Consider the following 18,302-nt stretch of genomic DNA (forward strand, 5'->3'; position numbering starts at 1 on the left):
TTATGTTTTGTAATTACTGGCGATGTTGATTCTCATACATAGCAACCATACTACTTTTATTTACCTGCATGTACTTCTAGTGCATGTATTAGGGTTAAGGCCAGTACATCTCTGTCTCTTGCTCTTTGGAGGTCCCCTTCCCTACCTTCCTTTATTTGTATTCTGTTTTTAATTGTACTTTCTATTGTATTCAGTAAATGATATATATTTCTACTATCTTGCAAGCTGGAGTCACTTTTTATCCCTGAGCCTATCATGTGGCTAGTTGGGATCTAAGGTATTAATATTGGATGGTCAGCCAACTTTTTCCTATGTATGGGACCTTGAGGTCTTTGAGACACATCCTAATGCAAATCTCATATATGCACAGTCAATAGATATAAGGGTGGGTTCTGTTTTTGTAATTGACCGGTAAGAGATTTTTGGAGATTAATGTGGTGGACCGCCTCGGTGACCAAGTGACAAAAAAAAGCTTGCATGAGGGCTAATTTGGAAGAGACAATAATAACTATCACATACCTATTTCTTGTCTGAGAAATAGAAGGCATGAGAAGCCTTAAGGGCAAGTAACTGAACAATTACTGCACAAAGTAACCTACAAAATGGTTTAGGTTATAATCAGGTTGTCTTCTCTAATTGCAGGTACATATTAAAGCACATGCTTGCACTAACCAAAGTAATATTTTGCCCCCATTAATGTTGTGAACAGATATCGAGCTGCTGGCAGCATGCAGAGAGGAGTTCCACAGACGGCTCAAAGTTTATCATGCCTGGAAGTCCAAGAACAAGAAGCGTAATGCCGACTCTGACCAGCGTGCCCCTAAATCGGTTACAGATTACGGTAAGCCACAGTTTAGTAATAGTAGTCTGTGTATATGTAAATATATATGAGCACAGTTACTCTCCTTCCTTTAATTACACTTGCTAGGTCATGGAATTAGACTTCTGCTCTGAATAAGTATTTTCTTAATCGTTTTGTTCCACTTGTTAAAAGCCAAAAATCAATTTCTGTTCTAAATACTTAATCCTTGAGGATAATACTTCTCATTTCCTTTAAACACTACTTCAAATAGCTTGTGCGTCTTATAGAAATACCTGTAACTGCTGTATGAGCGTTGTTTCCAGGTTAAATTCCCAGAAGAACTTAATCCTTATTAAAAAGACAGAGTTAATTTGTATAGATAACCATGTGTAACAGAAATGCTTTACATCTTATGGACACATTAAATTCTGACAGCTTGTACCATGTCCAGAAAAGCATTAAATAAGTGTGATAACGCACACATTGGGGAGAGCTTTCTTCTTTTTGGACTGAAGTCCATTTTGCTGATATATAGGTCTGCATGCGCATTGGGATTACACAATAATTATAGTCTAGGCATGTTCAAGGACAAGGCCAGAAAACCTCTGTTAAAAAAAGTGCTTAATAATGCGTTTATCCAGTCTTATAATAATAATATTGGAAGTATATGCAGCATTATTACACCTTTTGTGTTTCTATTCCTCACAGTGTTCAAGATTTCTGCTTCCTATCAATAAATGTTCTTTATGGTTCAAATTTAGAGTTCAGAAGCCAATATTGGCCAAAGTGTTGTTACAAATTACAGATGGTTGCATTGTAGCAGTTTAAGCAGTCTTCTGAGCTAGACGTTTCAGCAGCACAGAACTCACCGCTGTTGCATTGTTTCCAGTCTAGACCATTTTGTTGCTCTGAAGCCCCATTAAACCACATTTATTAAGACTCGCACACAATTTTGTTATGCTCGAAAACTGGCTCAGGGTCTTTATAGTTTGCAACAATGCATCAGTGTAAGTAAAAGGTATCAGAAAGGGGTTCATAGAGGATTGCCAAACTTATTAAAGGGGTTGCCTCAACATCTTCTATGGGTAAAAAGTTCAAAATGCTTGTAAAAACAAGCAGTTTTGCAATTTTCCTCATCAATAATGTAGTATAAAATATAGTGTACTACTTGTTGACTAGGCTACTGGCCAACTCATAAGTCTGAGTGGTGGCTGCTTTCCAAGACTAGGAGTGTGCACTTGAAAACTCTAAGGCAAGGAGCTTTAAAGTGCAGTTCTGAGCTGGCTGGACCCTGCTAGCTTCTATGTCCCTGGTCTCCTCCAATGCTGCAGAGGCAAGAGCTCACAGTTCAGTCCTGCATCACTGGTATATCATCAAGAACGCATCACAAATTGGTAAGCAGGAAGCTGTGATGCAGAAGAACAGTGCTCTCCTGGTCAAAGGAACCCCATTAAATTGTGGCAGCCTCCAGCTGTGAGAAGAACAGCATCTGTCTGGGATTTCAGCTGTAAAGCCCCCGTCACACTAAGCGAGATCGCTGCTGAGTCACAAGTTTTGTGACGCAACAGCGACCTCAGTAGCGATCTCGCTACGTTTGACACTTAGCAGCGACCAGGCCCCTGCTGTGAGATCACTGGTCGTGTCGGAATGGTCTGGACATTTCTTTGATCGTTGAGGCCCCTCTGGGTAGCATGCATCGGTGTGTTTGACACCTTACCAACGACCTTGTTGACGACTCAGACACAGAAACACATAGGCGTGCATTGTTATACAGATCGTTACGGGTCGCTGCATCGTTGCTGCGTCGTTGGGAAGATCTGACTGTTTGACATCTCACCAGCGACCACATAGCGACGCAGCAACGATCCTTGACAGGTCGTATCGTTGTCGGAATCGCTGTAGCGTCGCTTAGTGTGACGGGGCCTTTAGGCTGAAGAGTGTTTTCGTTCACTGTAGGTAATCAGATATCATGCAAATTGTGGTGAATTGAAACACGGAGTATAATAGGGCATTTTAGAACGATAGTGGTTCAGTGACTAGTCTTAATTTACAAAGAACAGTTAATATAGAAATACCCAAAAATGTAAAAGAAAAATAGTTTCTCCATAGAAATAGAATCTCTACAGGGAAAATGATTATCTCATTCTCTAATCAAAAATGTAAAAAATACTTATGAAGTGTTCTTCTGTGTGGGTCTCAGAAAATCATCTCCTGCTTTACACAATCCAACCTGTAGCTATAATGCAGCTGGCTGCAGAAGGAGCCTCTCCCCTTTTGACTTTTTGACAAACAAAGCTAAATACACTATTTCTTATCCTGTCAGCATAAAATTTAATCATAGAATCGTAGAATGTTAGAGTTGGAAGGGTCCTCCAGGGTCCTCTTGTCCAACCCCCTGCTGAATGCAGGATTCACTAAACCATCTCAGACAGATGTCTGTCCAGCCTCTGAAGACTTCCAGTGAAGGAGAACTCACCACCTCACGTGGCCGCCTGTTCCACTCATTGATCACCCTCACTGTCATTAAGTTTTTTCTGATATCTAATCTGTATCTTCTCTCATTCAGTTTTATCCCATTGCTTTTAGTCTTTCTTTGTGCAAATGAGAATAAAGCTGATCCCTCTACCATGTGACATCCCTTGAGATATTTGTAGACAACTATTAGAGGTTATCCACTAGAACACATAATGCCCCATCGATTTAAACGGTGTAAAGAAGTGTTTTTGTAATTACCTTGAATTGTCATTCTTGCCTGTGAGCGGCGCTATCGGTGGCCGCTCACCAGGCATCACGTGACCCACGGTTGCAGCCAGCTCTGGCATCCTCTGATGTCACGTCAAGTTCCGGCTTCAGCCAGGTGTGACCCTGTGCTGCGCGCCCCCATGATTGATGAGCTGTGGGCGGCGTTTCACTGCACGTCACAGTCCTGCATCCACCGCACGCTTTCCCTCTCCTCTGCATTCATTGGGAAAGATTTGTAATGTTTCTCAGTGTGTAGGGTCTCCGGCATGTTCCTGAAGCAAACATTGTAAGTTCTGTTTACTTTTCTCGTTCACTTTTAGGTTTGATGATAAATTGAAAACCTGAGTTGTGTGCAGTGATTTGGGGTTCGAAAAGAAAGCACACAAAATGGTTTCTGGCTAACTTGTCCATAAAAATGTATAATGAGAAGGGTCAGTTTAGAGAATGCATGTATTCATTCTTGTGTCTCCCCAATATTTGATGCCATGTTCCCTGCATGTTCTCAATTACAACTGATATTTATTTACAGATTTTGCTCCATTTATGAACAACGCAAGTAAGTGTGCGGATGGTAATAACACTAACCTGCCACCAGAGGGAAAGGTGTTCATGCTTTTTGCTACTAACCAACATGTTGTTTGCTACAGTTGTGGACCTCAATGAAACCTTAATGTTATTGTCAGTGGTGAAGCTATAAAGTTTACAAAACTAATAGACACATCCATGTCATCATGCCTGCTGTGGCCATAGACCGCTGTGGTAATAAGAACAGTGGCACCATAAGAAAGCAGGAGAGAACACTCCTTGGAGTTGTCAAGCCTGAGCAATATTTTATTTTTGCATCGGATATTGATTCCGGTGGACCGCCCTGATGGCTATTTACAGGACCTAGGATGTATATGGACCATCCATGAATACTGTTCTGACATTGCCAGGGCCTTGTCTTCTTTTCAAAAGCTTTTTAGACATCACTTTGAAATGAACACTTGTGAAAAGGTCTACAACATAATATTAGTTTTAAGCAAAAATCTCTGCCCTTGCTACTCTTCATGGGCATGTCCCTTTGTGGAGCTGCAACAGTATTTAAAAAAAATTTAAATGAGTAATGTTTCATGTGTTTTTAAAGAAGCCCTCCCATCTATATTTTTTTTTAAAGAAATGTGTGTATATGTGCATGTATTAACACACTCATACTACATTACATACATATAAACACACATTTATTAGAAACATATACAGATGGGAGGGCTTCTTTAAAGATGATGGCATGGTAATTAAATTTTTCATAGGCTTTAAGGAGTACTCCCAAAATATTCCATAATAACATCATTAAAAAAAAACAAAAAAACCTCATTCCTTGGCCATTGTCTCTTCACATAAACATACATGTAACCATACATCCATATTCACTTCCCATCAGCTGTTTATCATTTAGGAGACTGGTAACAACACTTCACTGTCAGGATACAGTTCATTATATGTTGTCATAGGTAAAGCCGAGGAGACACTTGCTGGCATACTGTAACTTCATACACTAAATAAGGCCACGTTCACACGTTCAGTATTCGGTCAGTATTTTACATCAGTATTTGTAAGACAAAACCAGGAGTGGAACAATCAGAGGAAAAGTATAATAGAAACACGTCACCACTTCTGTATTTATCACCCACTCCTGGTTTTGGCTTATAAATACTGATGTAAGATACTGACCAAATACTGATGTGGGAACACGGCCTCAAATCTCCACTCAGAAGAGAATGGTATTAATTTTCTCCACTTTTAAACCACACCGAGGCTTACTAATTGAAAGTGTCTAATTGCTAGAAAGCGTAAACTTCGACTAATGGTTCATACCATTTTCTAAATGTAATTTTAAGACCGTCTAGTCTATGTTTACACCGCCTATTAGTTGGCTTACTTTGTGCCTGAAATGTGCACCACAATTTTGATGCATTTCTTGGCACATGGTTTTGCTCATTAAACCGAATCCTGTTTCCGGTAAACTCGTTTCTTTTAGCGAGGCCACGTCCCCTTGTCGGACAAGTCATAGAAAATGCCTAATATACATAAATACGGTGCTAGACATGAAAGATGGCATTATTATTAGCACAAATTATCCCAGAATTGTGGTGCATTTACCTTGATAAATCTCCCCCAATGTTGTAAGATTTAAGTATAATATGAATAAGGTTCTGATTCCTTTCTTGGACACAAGTAGGCAGTACCATTTGACACAAGATAGGTACCATAGAGCTATATCATTGACTTAGAGATTGAGGTCTACAAAAAGGTCCATCCCAAAAACTGTAACTAAAAGTTAAACATTGAGGGACATAACTGTAGCAAACCGCTTTCTGAAGAAAGGTAACCATAAGGTGGCGCGAACGGTCTCGGATGGTGTGGTGGAATATTGACTGCAATATATCAGATACCATGTGATATACTTAGAAAACATTGCTGCCTCAGCTACCTGGAGCCTACGTAGAAGCATTACCTATATGTCTTTGGTCCTTACTAGAAGCACATTTCCGGCCCATCATACCCTATATAGTAGATCTATAACCTGTATGTACTCGACTGCAGAATGTTTTCTAAGATCCTCATCACATGGTCAATGGTACTGATATCTGCTATAACAAATCAGCATAAAAGGGTGCAAATTCTTTGACTTTTGGGGGGCTACCTTGCATTCATCTTTAAAGAGGGGGTGGCTATTTATCTATGGAGCTCATGGGCAATGGCTACTCTGTATTTCTGCAAACACATGTTTTCATATTGCTGGAAGGCGATGGAAGTCTCTGCCATGATGTGTTATACTATATGCCAATCACACCTCACTGGGGAAGCTTTTTTTATCTTGCAATTTAATTTGAAATCTTTGAAAAATATTGAGAAACTAAAGACAAAGAATATGTCGTGTATTGGTACGGATGCAGCCTTTGTGCCCAGCATTGTCCTCCTGAACATTTGTATTCTCTGTGAAGCTCTTTTTCAATTCAGTTCCAATAAGCTTACTGGGTCATTAGTGTACACACAGTGAGTCTGAAGCGCGGGGGAAGCACCGGCCACACGGGAAAGGTCATTGGTCATACAGTTGTGAAACCGCACCATCTGATCCTATGCTTAGACTACAAGTGGATTACAAAGATTACCATGATGACCAGCATCACAGCTCTATGCCACTGACCATTCACTGAATAATACAAAAGTAGAAGAGGTTTTGAACTTTGATGGTACTTTTATAGAAACCAAAAAAGTTAGTAAAGTTGGGAAGAAGCTGGAACACCAATCTGTCATATCCGCCTCTCACACACTTTGATTCAGTTTGTCAGTCGGATAGATTGGGAAGATTGTCAGCCTATATTAAATCTGATGATTGAATACTAAAGTTTCAAAAATAGAGAAATTCACTAAATCCCCAAAGAAAATGTAATGACTTGGTAGTAGCATTCATTACAGCTGTGTCACAAAGCTCTATCTAGTCTAATATATATCTATATCAGCCACTGTGAATATGAGGAAGCTGGGCTTTAAAATGCTCTAAAACCTGAGTGGGGTAAAGTGGGGCTAGGGGTAAAGCTACTTGTCCCTGCATAGCATTAAAGATGCTGATGGCTATAGCCACCGAGTATATGATAAAGCCTTCAGAGAAGAATGCTGAAGTGTTAGAACATCTTGTAACACATAAAAAAGGAAACTGTACGTTTAAATCCCCAGTAAACTGCCAATATTTTGGTGTTGTACCATATGGCATCATGTCTTTACCTAAACTATATAATATTGCATTGTGTGAAAAAGAAGCGGTAATCATCCACGTGTCCTATCCAGAATACCTGATAATAGTTATCTGGGCTACTTAGGGGAATAGTCACATAGTCTGGGCTGAAGCCATGCTTTGCGCTTGTGTGAAGCTGGGTGTCCATCAATCTCCTATAATCAGTCTAGCAGCAGCAGGGCTAAAAATGGTAGCCTCAAGTGTATAAATAAGTAAAATTTCAAAGTGCTTGTAAAAACAAGCAACTTCGTGACTTTCCCCTTATTACAAATTGCAATCTTTCTCAAGCGCGGAGGGATTTTTGACTTTATAGTGTATCACTTATTACTTAGGTTACTGGTCACCTTGCAGTCTGAGTGGCCGGTTACCCAAGCAAGGGATGCATAGCAGGCTCTATGCTTTTGGGCAGTCTACTGTAGCTCCGAAGCTGGCCAAATTGCTGGATCCAGACAGCTTTTGTGCTCCACACTTCTCCCTTGCTGTAGAGGTAAAGTTACTTCTGCTCCTAGTTTAGGAGAGCACTTAGTTTGGATCAGCAGATTGACCCTAACGTTGGTCCGAACTGTGTCAATCTTCAGCTTTTGCCAACCAGAAAGCAATGAGATAGATGGGTGGTGAGCTGCTAAAGATTGAGGGTGCAACCACCCCTTCAAGCCCAGGCTGTGTGATTTATTTCCTGGAGCAACATTATCTAGATGTCTTAGGTAAACTATATACCTTGCACAGAGGATTATAACTTTTCTTTTCACAGTGTGATATCATATCGTGAACCTACAGCTATTAGGAAGTATTGGGAATATAAACAAACTGACATTTTCTGTTTCAATATGAGCCTCCCGGTGACATACTTTACTGATTTTATTTGTTTCAATTTATTTTCATTTATATGGGACTAGCTATTTAACCCATTCTACGCCTGGGTGGCGAGCATTTTTATTGCTATATGGTCTCCCATGCTGGTATGTGCTGCCCCCCTCCTGGTATTTGTGCTGCTCCTATCCTGGTACGCATGGCACCCCTCATCCCCATCCTGGTATGCATGGCACCCCTCATCCTTATCCTGTAATGCATGGCACTCTTCACCCCCAATCCTGGTATGCATGGCACTCCTCACCCCCAATCCTGGTATGCATGGCACTCCTCACCCCCAATCCTGGTATGCATGGCACTCCTCATCCCTATCCTGGTATGTATGGCACCTCATCCGAATCCTGGTATGCATGGCACCCCTCATCCCCAATCCTGGTATGCATGGCACCCCTCATCCCCAATCCTGGTATGCATGGCTCCCTCATCCCCAATCCTGGTATGCATGGCACCCCTCATCCCCAATCCTGGTATGCATGGCACCCCTCATCCCCAATCCTGGTATGCATGGCACCCCTCATCCCCAATCCTGGTATGCATGGCACCCCTCATCCCCAATCCTGGTATGCATGGCACCCCTCATCCCCAATCCTGGTATGCATGGCACCCCTCATCCCCAATCCTGGTATGCATGGCTCCCCTCATCCCCAATCCAGGTATGCATGGCACCCCTCATCCCCAATCCTGGTATGTATGGTACCCAATCGCTCATCCTGGTATGCATGGCACCACTCATCCGCCTATCCTGGTATGCATGGCACCTCATCCCTATCCTGGTATGTATGGTACCCCTCATCCTGGTATGCATGGCACCCAATCCCTCATCCTGGTATGCATGATATCCCTCATCCCTATTATGGCATGCATGGTACCCCCCACACCCCAATCCTGGTATGCATGATCCCCTCACCCCCCCAATCCTGGTATGCATGGTCCCCTCACCCCCAATCCTGGTATGCATGGTCCCCTCACCCCCCAATCCTGGTATGCATGGTCCCCTCACCCCCCAATCCTGGTATGTGTGGTACCCCTCATCCTGGTATGCATGGTCCCCTCACCCCCCAATCCTGGTATGCATGATCCCCTCACCCCCCAATCCTGGTATGCGTGGTCCCCTCACCCGCCAATCCTGGTATGCATGATCCCCTCACCCCACAGTTCTGGTATGCGTGGTCCCCTCACCCCCCAATCCTGGTATGTGTGGCCCCCTCACCCCCCAATCCTGGTATGTATGGCACCCCTAATCCCTTTCACGCTGCACACACATACCAAAAAATAAACACTTATACTCGCCTTTCTTCCCTGTTCTCCAGCGCTGCTGTGTCGTGTTCTGCCAGAGGACAGGGGAAGAGTGTGGCACCGGAGTATGCGCGTGCCCATACCGCGCTGTGTCTGGCGCCATTTTGCTGAAGATACACTGCAAATGTGTCTTCAGTAAAATGGCGCCGAATAGCGCTATGCGCATGCGCTGATTCCGACGCCTCACTCCTGCCCCGGTCTCCGGCGAAGAGAGGCACCGCGGCAACGCTCCTTCCGGTCAGGTAAGTATGGCGCCGGAGATCGCGGTATGAGTTCATTGTCTACGCATACCGTGATCTCAGGCGCCCTACACTCCTCTTACCTGTATAACGGCTCCATGCGTGCTTCTGTCTGGAGCCAGACTGCGTAGGCGAGTCATGCTTGCGCAGTCTATAAAGGCTTCAGACTGAGACACGCATCCCCAGTTATATTATAGATAATTTCAATAGCAAAATGTCAATTCCCCAACCTTTGTTAAAGTGTAACTGACGTTTCAGGAGAACTTGCAGCAGAATGTCTGTGTCTGCCCCTAACTCCTCCCTCCTCCTCCCCCCATCCCTCTCCATAGAACTTTTTAAGCACAATCTGCCATTTCTATCTTAGCTATGGGTTTTAATTCTGAATTGAGAGTGAAATTTCAATAGAAAAATATCAATGCTTCAACCTTTGTTAAAGTGTAACTGCCGTTTCAGGAGAACTTGCAGCAGAATGTCTTTGTCTGCATCTAGCTCTTCCCTCTCCGTAGAAATTTTATATAAGCGCCAAATGCCATTTCCTATATTAATTTTGAGTAAATCTGTCTTCACTGAATGCAGATTTTACCCACGAATTGAGAGTGAAAGAAGACGATTTCTCTGATAAGATATATTACAAAGTTTCCTATTTTTATGTGCATTATTGATTTATGAAGCAAAAATTCAAAGTTATCTTTTAAGTACCTTATCATAATAGAATTATACAAAAAAGCAGTAGCTATTTAAATATAATTTTTTTAATTACCATTAAAATTTTATTTTTTTAATTACTATTTCAATTTTTAAAGTTTTATTTCTTTTTATGCAACTGAAACTAATATCCACACGAGATAACCCATGTTGTGGTCTATACTCACACATTTGTTTTATAGGGACACTAACCCCAAAGAGTTGCTTCTGACATAATCTTTAAATATATATAAATTATATTTAGATAGAAGGACTTTTTCCTGATTTTCTATCTGTTATCCCATTGAAGAATATTATGGTCTCCCAATCCTTAGCTTCTTATAGGCAGCATATGTAGTTAAAACAGACTTTACATCTACCTTTTATCATGTGGACTTTAATGTACCTTTAAGAAGAAACATGAACAGTTTCCCTTGTCCTTTTTCTGAAACAGAAATCTATTTCACAAATTCTTAAAGGTCTAATTGAGCTTCATATTATTCCAGCCAATATTATGAGAAAGTACTGAGCCATGTAATGTAATTTCAACCATTTTTAAAGTACACCATTTTTCATATTCAGGCTTGAAAGGCTGGCACTGCAATAAAAGTACCATAGCATGTACTCCATAATGTTCTTCAGGCAGTAATACCGGTGAAGGGCCAGAGTGCAACCCCGGCTTATTATCATCCTATCTCTCTGACTTTCTTCTACTATAATGGTGGTCATTTCAAATATAGACATTTGCGGTAACTGTCGAATAAATGCATTAGAGCTTTTAGACTATGCATTACGGAGCAAATGTCTACAGGAATGCTGGCAGAGTTTGAGTGATTACAGAGCCACTTTATAAGCTTTTCCTATGAAGCGTAACATGTATTATATGTGTACAGCCCAACAGAACCCAGTGGTGCAGCTGCCGGCCAGACAACAGGAAACTGAAGCCAACCGTCAGCAGCGATATTTCCGCATTCCATTCATTCGCCCGGCTGACCAGTATAAGGAGCCTCAAAACAAGAAGAAAGGATGGTGGTATGCACACTTCGATGGGCCATGGATTGCCCGTCAAATGGAACTTCACCCAGATAAGCCCCCAATTTTGCTAGTAGCTGGTAAGTCATCATATTATTGGTGCGCCTGTCTGGTATTAGTAACTGTATGAATGGCGCATAGCTCCACCACCATATAACTCTGGCTCATCTCTGCTAATAGAATATATTTATACAAGGGTAGTATAATTCGGTTTTGGTTTTTAAAGAAAGGATTGTTTGTAGGCTCTACATTGATTTTTAATTTAATGTCTATTCTTTTATCTTCTGAAGTGTCAGATGTTTACCCACCACAATCCCAATTACATAGGTTGAAGAAAAACTGTTAACTTCTTCATATTAAGCAACCGTTATAATTATACCCAATCGCTTCTTTATCTACTACACTGTGTTCCAAATTATTATGCAAATAATATTTTCTCAGATTTTCCCAAATTACCTATATGAATTGCAGTCATTGTAATTTTCCAGTCAAATAACTATTAGAGTACAATTGAAAGGTTTTTGTACAAACTGCCTATGATAACAGTATATTTTTTAAAAAATAAAACACTCAAACTGCACTCAAAATGCATGTTCCAAATTATTATGCACAGCAGAGTTTTCAACCTTTTCATTTTAATAAAGAACAAAAAAATGGTCATTTTTGAAATTATAAGCATTAGCAGGTTATTACAAACTGAAATCAAACCGTTTTCAACTCAAAACTTTATTCTAGGTGATGCTACATTTTCACATAGGACCCCTTGTTCGAAAGGAGCTTCTGAACTCTCTCGTCCTTTGAATTTGTCAGGGTTTGGATGGTTTCTGCTTTAATTGTTTTGCATGAGGACAGAATACCCTCCCAGAGCTGTTGCTTAGATGTGAACTGCCTCCCGCCATCATAGACACTCCTTTTGATGATGCTCCAGAGGTTCTCAATGGGGTTGAGGTCAGGGGAGCATGGGTGCCACACCATAAGTTTGTCCCCTTTTATGCCCATAGCAGCCAGATATGCAGATGTGTTATGTGCAGCATGAGACGGTGCATTATCATGCATGAAAATGATCTCGATGGTCCAGATGGATGGAGTGGAGGATGGCTGGTTGATGGACACCCCATGCAAACACGGCTACGGCGCTAACAAGGAGGAGGTGGAGTAATGTTTTGGGCTGGAATCATGGGGAGAGAGATTGTCAGCCCTTTTAGGATCCTTGAAGGGGTAAAGATGAACTCCATAATGTATGTTGAGTTTCTCAAACAGCACTTCCTTCCATGGTTCAAGAAGAAGAACCGTGTATTCCACAGCAAGATCATTTTCATGCATGATAATGCACCGTCTCATGCTGCACATAACACATCTGCATCTCTGGCTGCTATGGGCATGAATGGGGACAAACTTATGGTGTGACACCCATGCTCCCCTGACCTCAACCCCATTGAGAACCTCTGGAGCATCATCAAAAGGAGTGTCTATGATGGCGGGAGGCAGTTCACATCTAAGCAACAGCTCTGGGAGGGTATTCTGTCCTCATGCAAAACAATTAAAGCAGAAACCATCCAAACCCTGACAAATTCAAAGGACGAGAGAGTTCAGAAGCTCCTTTCGAACAAGGGGTCCTATGTGAAAATGTAGCATCACCTAGAATAAAGTTTTGAGTTGAAAACTGATTTCAGTTTGTAATAACCTGCTAATGCTTATAATTTCAAAAATGACCATTTTTTTGTTCTTTATTAAAATGAAAAGGTTGAAAACTCTGCTGTGCATAATAATTTGGAACATGCATTTTGAGTACAGTTTGAGTTTTTTATTTTTTTAAAAATATACTGTTATCATAGGCAGTTTGTACAAAAACCTTTCAATTGTACTCTAATAGTTATTTGACTGGAAAATTACAATGACTGCAATTCATAGGTAATTTGGGAAAATCTGAGAAAATATTATTTGCATAATAATTTGGAACACAGTGTAAGTCAGAAGTTTTTATAAGTATTTGCTTTAAATTTCAGAATGCTCCTACCTTGTCCTGCAGTAAGCATTTATCCTCTATCAGTATATGTAGGATGGGTGATAAGTGTTTAATCTCTTGGATAGCTCCGAGTACTAGACGTGGGTCGTAATCTCAATGTTTTTCCGCCATGGAGGAAGTTGGTTGAGGTTGATGGAAACAGCCGAGCACAGCGCTTTTGTCAAAATTAACCTTGTACCACATAGTAGAAAGAGATAAAATAAACGTAACACACTATTTCTAAGGCCTCATTCACACTTCCGTGATTAAACACGTACATGAAAAAATAGTACTAGTGTCAGTGTTTTGCACCAGTGTGTCATCCATGTGCCCATTTTTACCATCAGTGTGTCATCCGTGCGCCCATTTTTACCATCAGTGTGTCATCCGTGCGCCCATTTTTGCCATCAGTGTCATCAGTGTTCTGTAGGTGGTTTTCACAGACCCATAGACTTGTATTGGCCCTTGTCATCCGTGACACCGGAAAAAAAACTGACATATCTCTGTGTTTTGCACAGACACACGATCCATAAAAAAACACAGACACGTGAATAGTACCATAGATTATAATGGGTATGTGTTGAATATGTGAAAAAAAACGGATACAACAGGTTTGTGCAACGTAGATGTGTGAATAACGCCTAAAGGAAAGCACATACAAAGGATTTATTCTGGAGCTCTGTACAGGATGTTGTGATATTTTGCTTGGTTCGTGAGGATGTACCAGCTAGAAATGCGTCTCATTTATTTCCAAAAGCCTCTTGCCTTAATTTTTTGTTTTGTATGCTTAATATTTCACTGAAAAAATAATAATCAGCATTACTAATTTTTTTTTATTATTATTATTTTTTTATAATTTACTCATTTCAGGCAAAGATGACATGGAGATGTGTGAATTGAGCCTAGAAGAAACCGGTTTAACAAGAAAACGAGGAGCAGAAATTTTGCCCAGGCAATTTGAAGAGATTTGGGAGCGCTGTGGGGGAATCCAGTACTTGAGTAATGCGATAGAAAGTAGACAAGCCCGGCCAACATACGCTACTGCAATGCTGCAAAACCTTCTCAAGTAGCTGTCTGGTGAATTCATCGTTGCACTAAGAGCTTAGTACATATGGGCTAAAGCAAAGGGAAAGCAACCTCTGCAAGAGAGGATCTAGGCATTCCATAATCGTGTAATAGAGGAGTTTTAATATAAAGTGAACAGGTTTTATTAATTGCGGGTTTTATTAATTCATACTTTTTGAAGTTTTGATTTAGAGGCTTTATAGTGATGTGGTCTGTGGCCCTAGCAGGCTATTTTGTAGTTTTTATGTTTTCAATTTTATTTATCATGCATCTCAATTTGTGAGGCCTTACCTTAGATAGACATTTATTGTCTCTTATTAAAACATGGAAATAATATTTTCAAGTGAGCAATACACCGTGCAACCCGCTTCTATGAGATCATGTTGTTAAATGCTGGAGAACCCTTGAAAGTATAATGGAGAATGGCCTAAAAAGGGGCACGGTGTAATTGTAGATTTCCAAAATCACCTTCCATGGACTGTTATTGTTTGAACGTGAATGATTTTTCCCTCGATATGAAAATCTATGGCCTTTAAGTCTGTTGCCTATACTACCACTTATTCCCCTTTAATGTAGAGGAACATTTGACGTTAAAGAATAATTTTAATAGGAATTTTGGAATTTACTTAGCGTTTATTTTTGTGACTTGAATACAATGAAAGGAGGTCATATAGGCTTGATACTGTACGTGTCAATGCATATGTGTATGTTTTACTGCACTGAGATTCAAAGGTGGTCAGATCACTAAATATTTAAGGTTATAGATGCAAATTCCTAACGATTTTAATGCACATGTCCCCAATCCAACCTTATCAATATCCCTTTATAATATCTATCTGACCCCTTGGTCTATTAAACTGACATGCTTTACCAACCTGGAAACATTCCATTTTCTCAGTTGTCACGCTGACGTCTAGATGTTGCCGTACACTGGTCATGATATGACTGTTTATTTATAAACTTTTAATACCATTGTTTTAGTGTCCTATCTGATAACAGGAATAAAAATGCATTCTTGTGACTTGAAATGTATCTCTGAAGTTCATTTCTGTGTTCCATGTGCTGTGATAAAACAAAAAAAAAAGATTACTTTGGCTTTAAACCCCGTGTTCTTCTCGGTCATTTGAAAAGGATGTTTATCACAACCTGGACAGCTAATAAATTATATAGTTATTTCATGAGGGTCATAGTCAGTTTCTACAATGTTTTCACTTCAATTCACGTACCTCATGACATTTATACTGCTTTTAATTTCTAAATTGCAAATGGGTCATGTTTTAAAAAATATATACAGTACAGACCAAAAGTTTGGACACACCTTCTCATTTAAAGATTTTTCTGTATTTTCATGACTATGAAAATTGTACATTCACACTGAAGGCATCAAAACTATGAATTGACACATGTGGAATTATATACTTAACAAAAAAGTGTGAAACAACTGAAAATATGTCTTATATTCTAGGTTCTTCAAAGTAGCCACCTTTTGCTTTGATGACTGCTTTGCACACCCTTGGCATTCTCTTGATGAGCTTCAAGAGGTAGTCACCGGAAATGGTTTTCACTTCACAGGTGTGCTCTGTCAGGTTTAATAAGTGGGATTTCTTGCCTTATAAATGGGGTTGGGACCATCAGTTGTGTTGCGCAGAAGTCTGGTGGATACACAGCTGATAGTCCTACTGAAAAGACTGTTAGAATTTGTATTATGGCAAGAAAAAAGCAGCTAAGTAAAGAAAAACGAGTGGCCATCATTACTTTAAGAAATGAAGATCAGTCAGTCCGAAAAATTGGGCAAACTTTGAAAGTGTCCCCAAGTGCAGTTTCAAAAACCATCAAGCGCTACAAAGAAACTGGCTCGCATGAGGACCGCCCCAGGAAAGGAAGACCAAGAGTCACCTCTGCTTCTGAGGATAAGTTTATCCGAGTCACCAGCCTCAGAAATCGCAGGTTAACAGCAGCTCAGATTAGAGACCAGGTCAATGCCACACAGAGTTCTAGCAGCAGACACATCTCTTCAACAACTGTTAAGAGGAGACTTTGTGCAGCAGGCCTTCATGGTAAAATAGCTGCTAGGAAACCACTGCTAAGGACAGGCAACAAGCAGAAGAGACTTGTTTGGGCTAAAGAACACAAGGAATGGACATTAGACCAGTGGAAATCTGTGCTTTGGTCTGATGAGTCCAAATTTGAGATCTTTGGTTCCAACCACCGTGTCTTTGTGCGACGCAGAAAAGGTGAATGGATGGACTCTACATGCCTGGTTCCCACCGTGAAGCATGGAGGAGGAGGTGTGATGGTCTGGGGGTGCTTTGCTGGTGACACTGTTGGGGATTTATTCAAAAGTGAAGGAATACTGAACCAGGATGGCTACCACAGCATCTTGCATCGGCATGCTATTCCATCCGGTTTGCGTTTAGTTGGACAATCATTTATTTTTCAACAGGACAATGACCCCAAACACACCTCCAGGCTGTGTAAGGGCTATTTGACCAAGAAGGAGAGTGATTGAGTGCTACGCCAGATGACCTGGCCTCCACAGTCACCAGACCTGAACCCAATCGAGATGGTTTGGGGTGAGCTGGACCGCAGAGTGAAGGCAAAAGGGCCAACAAGTGCTAAGCATCTCTGGGAACTCCTTCAAGATTGTTGGAAGACCATTTCCGGTGACTACCTCTTGAAGCTCATCAAGAGAATGCCAAGAGTGTGCAAAGCAGTCATCAAGGGGAAAGGTGGCTACTTTGAAGAACCTAGAATATAAGACATATTTTCAGTTGTTTCACACTTTTTTGTTAAGTATATAATTCCACATGTGTTAATTCATAGTTTTGATGCCTTCAGTGTGAATGTACAATTTTCATAGTCAAGAAAATACAGAAAAATCTTTAAATGAGAAGGTGTGTCCAAACTTTTGGTCTGTACTGTATATGTGTGTATTGTAATGTGGCGGTGTTCACACTGTGCGGTAATGAGGCAGTGACCCAGTAAAGTTCAACTTAAATGTCTTTTATTTTCCAAAACTCCCAAAGTAAAGGTAACGGTATCCTCCGGATCGCAGACGGGTCGTAACACAGTCCATCTCCAAGCTCGTTACTGTGGGCAATGGCACCGCCTTGTCTCGCTGGGGAGCGCCAGGAGTTTTGCTTTCCTTGGCTCTGTGTTTGCTTCACACAGGCCTGTGTTGCCGAGCCACCTGCTCTGCAGCTTGTAGACAAAACACTGACACACCCAAAACCTTTTCTGCTGGTTTTTAAATGAAAACTGTGGACATGAACCGCATGCAAGACCCAGGCTGGAGGGAGTGGACCGCCGCACTGCCACCCTGTAGTTCACTCTAAGAATACCAAATCTGCTTTGGTCAGATAGTTTGACCAAGTCCAAACTTGCTTTTATCCTGCACTGCAACCACAGCTTTGTCTGTGACTGCAATGCACTCCAGTGGGTTCAGTATGCTTCTGTTCACATTCTTGGGGATACACATCGTCTCCATATTAGTGATGAGCGAGCATGCTCGTTACTCGAGATTTACGAGCATGCTCGGGTGCTCGCCGAGTATCTTCAGCGTGCTCAGGTGTTATGTTTGAGTCACTCCATGCGCATGATTTGCCACTGTTTGACAGCTTTAATACATGTGAGAAACAGGCATTCCTCACATGTATTAAAGCTGCCAAACAGTCGCAAATCATGCACATGGAGTGACTCAATCATAACACTCGAGCACGCTGAAGATACTCGGAAGACACCCAAGCATGCTCGTAAATCTCAAGTAACGAGTATGCTTGCTCATCATTAATA

At 41.1% G+C, this 18,302-nt stretch overlaps 1 protein-coding gene across 4 annotated transcripts in view; it reads left to right on the top strand.

The window, feature by feature from the left end:
* Positions 1-15,542, top strand: part of MYO6 (myosin VI) — a 271,734-nt gene extending 256,192 nt beyond the window's left edge. For 2 of the 4 annotated variants that reach the window (XM_073675590.1, XM_073675593.1), the window contains 4 exons: positions 710-841; positions 4,074-4,100; positions 11,302-11,520; positions 14,316-15,542. In XM_073675590.1, the coding sequence (XP_073531691.1) occupies positions 710-841; positions 4,074-4,100; positions 11,302-11,520; positions 14,316-14,515 (578 nt within the window). In that variant the 3' untranslated portion in view covers positions 14,516-15,542. The remainder of the gene's footprint in view (positions 1-709; positions 842-4,073; positions 4,101-11,301; positions 11,521-14,315) is intronic. The other 2 variants (XM_073675592.1, XM_073675594.1) reach the window with 1 other exon arrangement.
* Positions 15,543-18,302: the final 2,760 nt, after the last annotated feature.

Source organism: Phyllobates terribilis, unplaced genomic scaffold (genome assembly GCF_046119375.1).
Source record: "Phyllobates terribilis strain yellow unplaced genomic scaffold, ASM4611937v1 Scaffold_3__8_contigs__length_932513732, whole genome shotgun sequence".
Lineage (NCBI taxonomy): Eukaryota > Metazoa > Chordata > Amphibia > Anura > Dendrobatidae > Phyllobates > Phyllobates terribilis.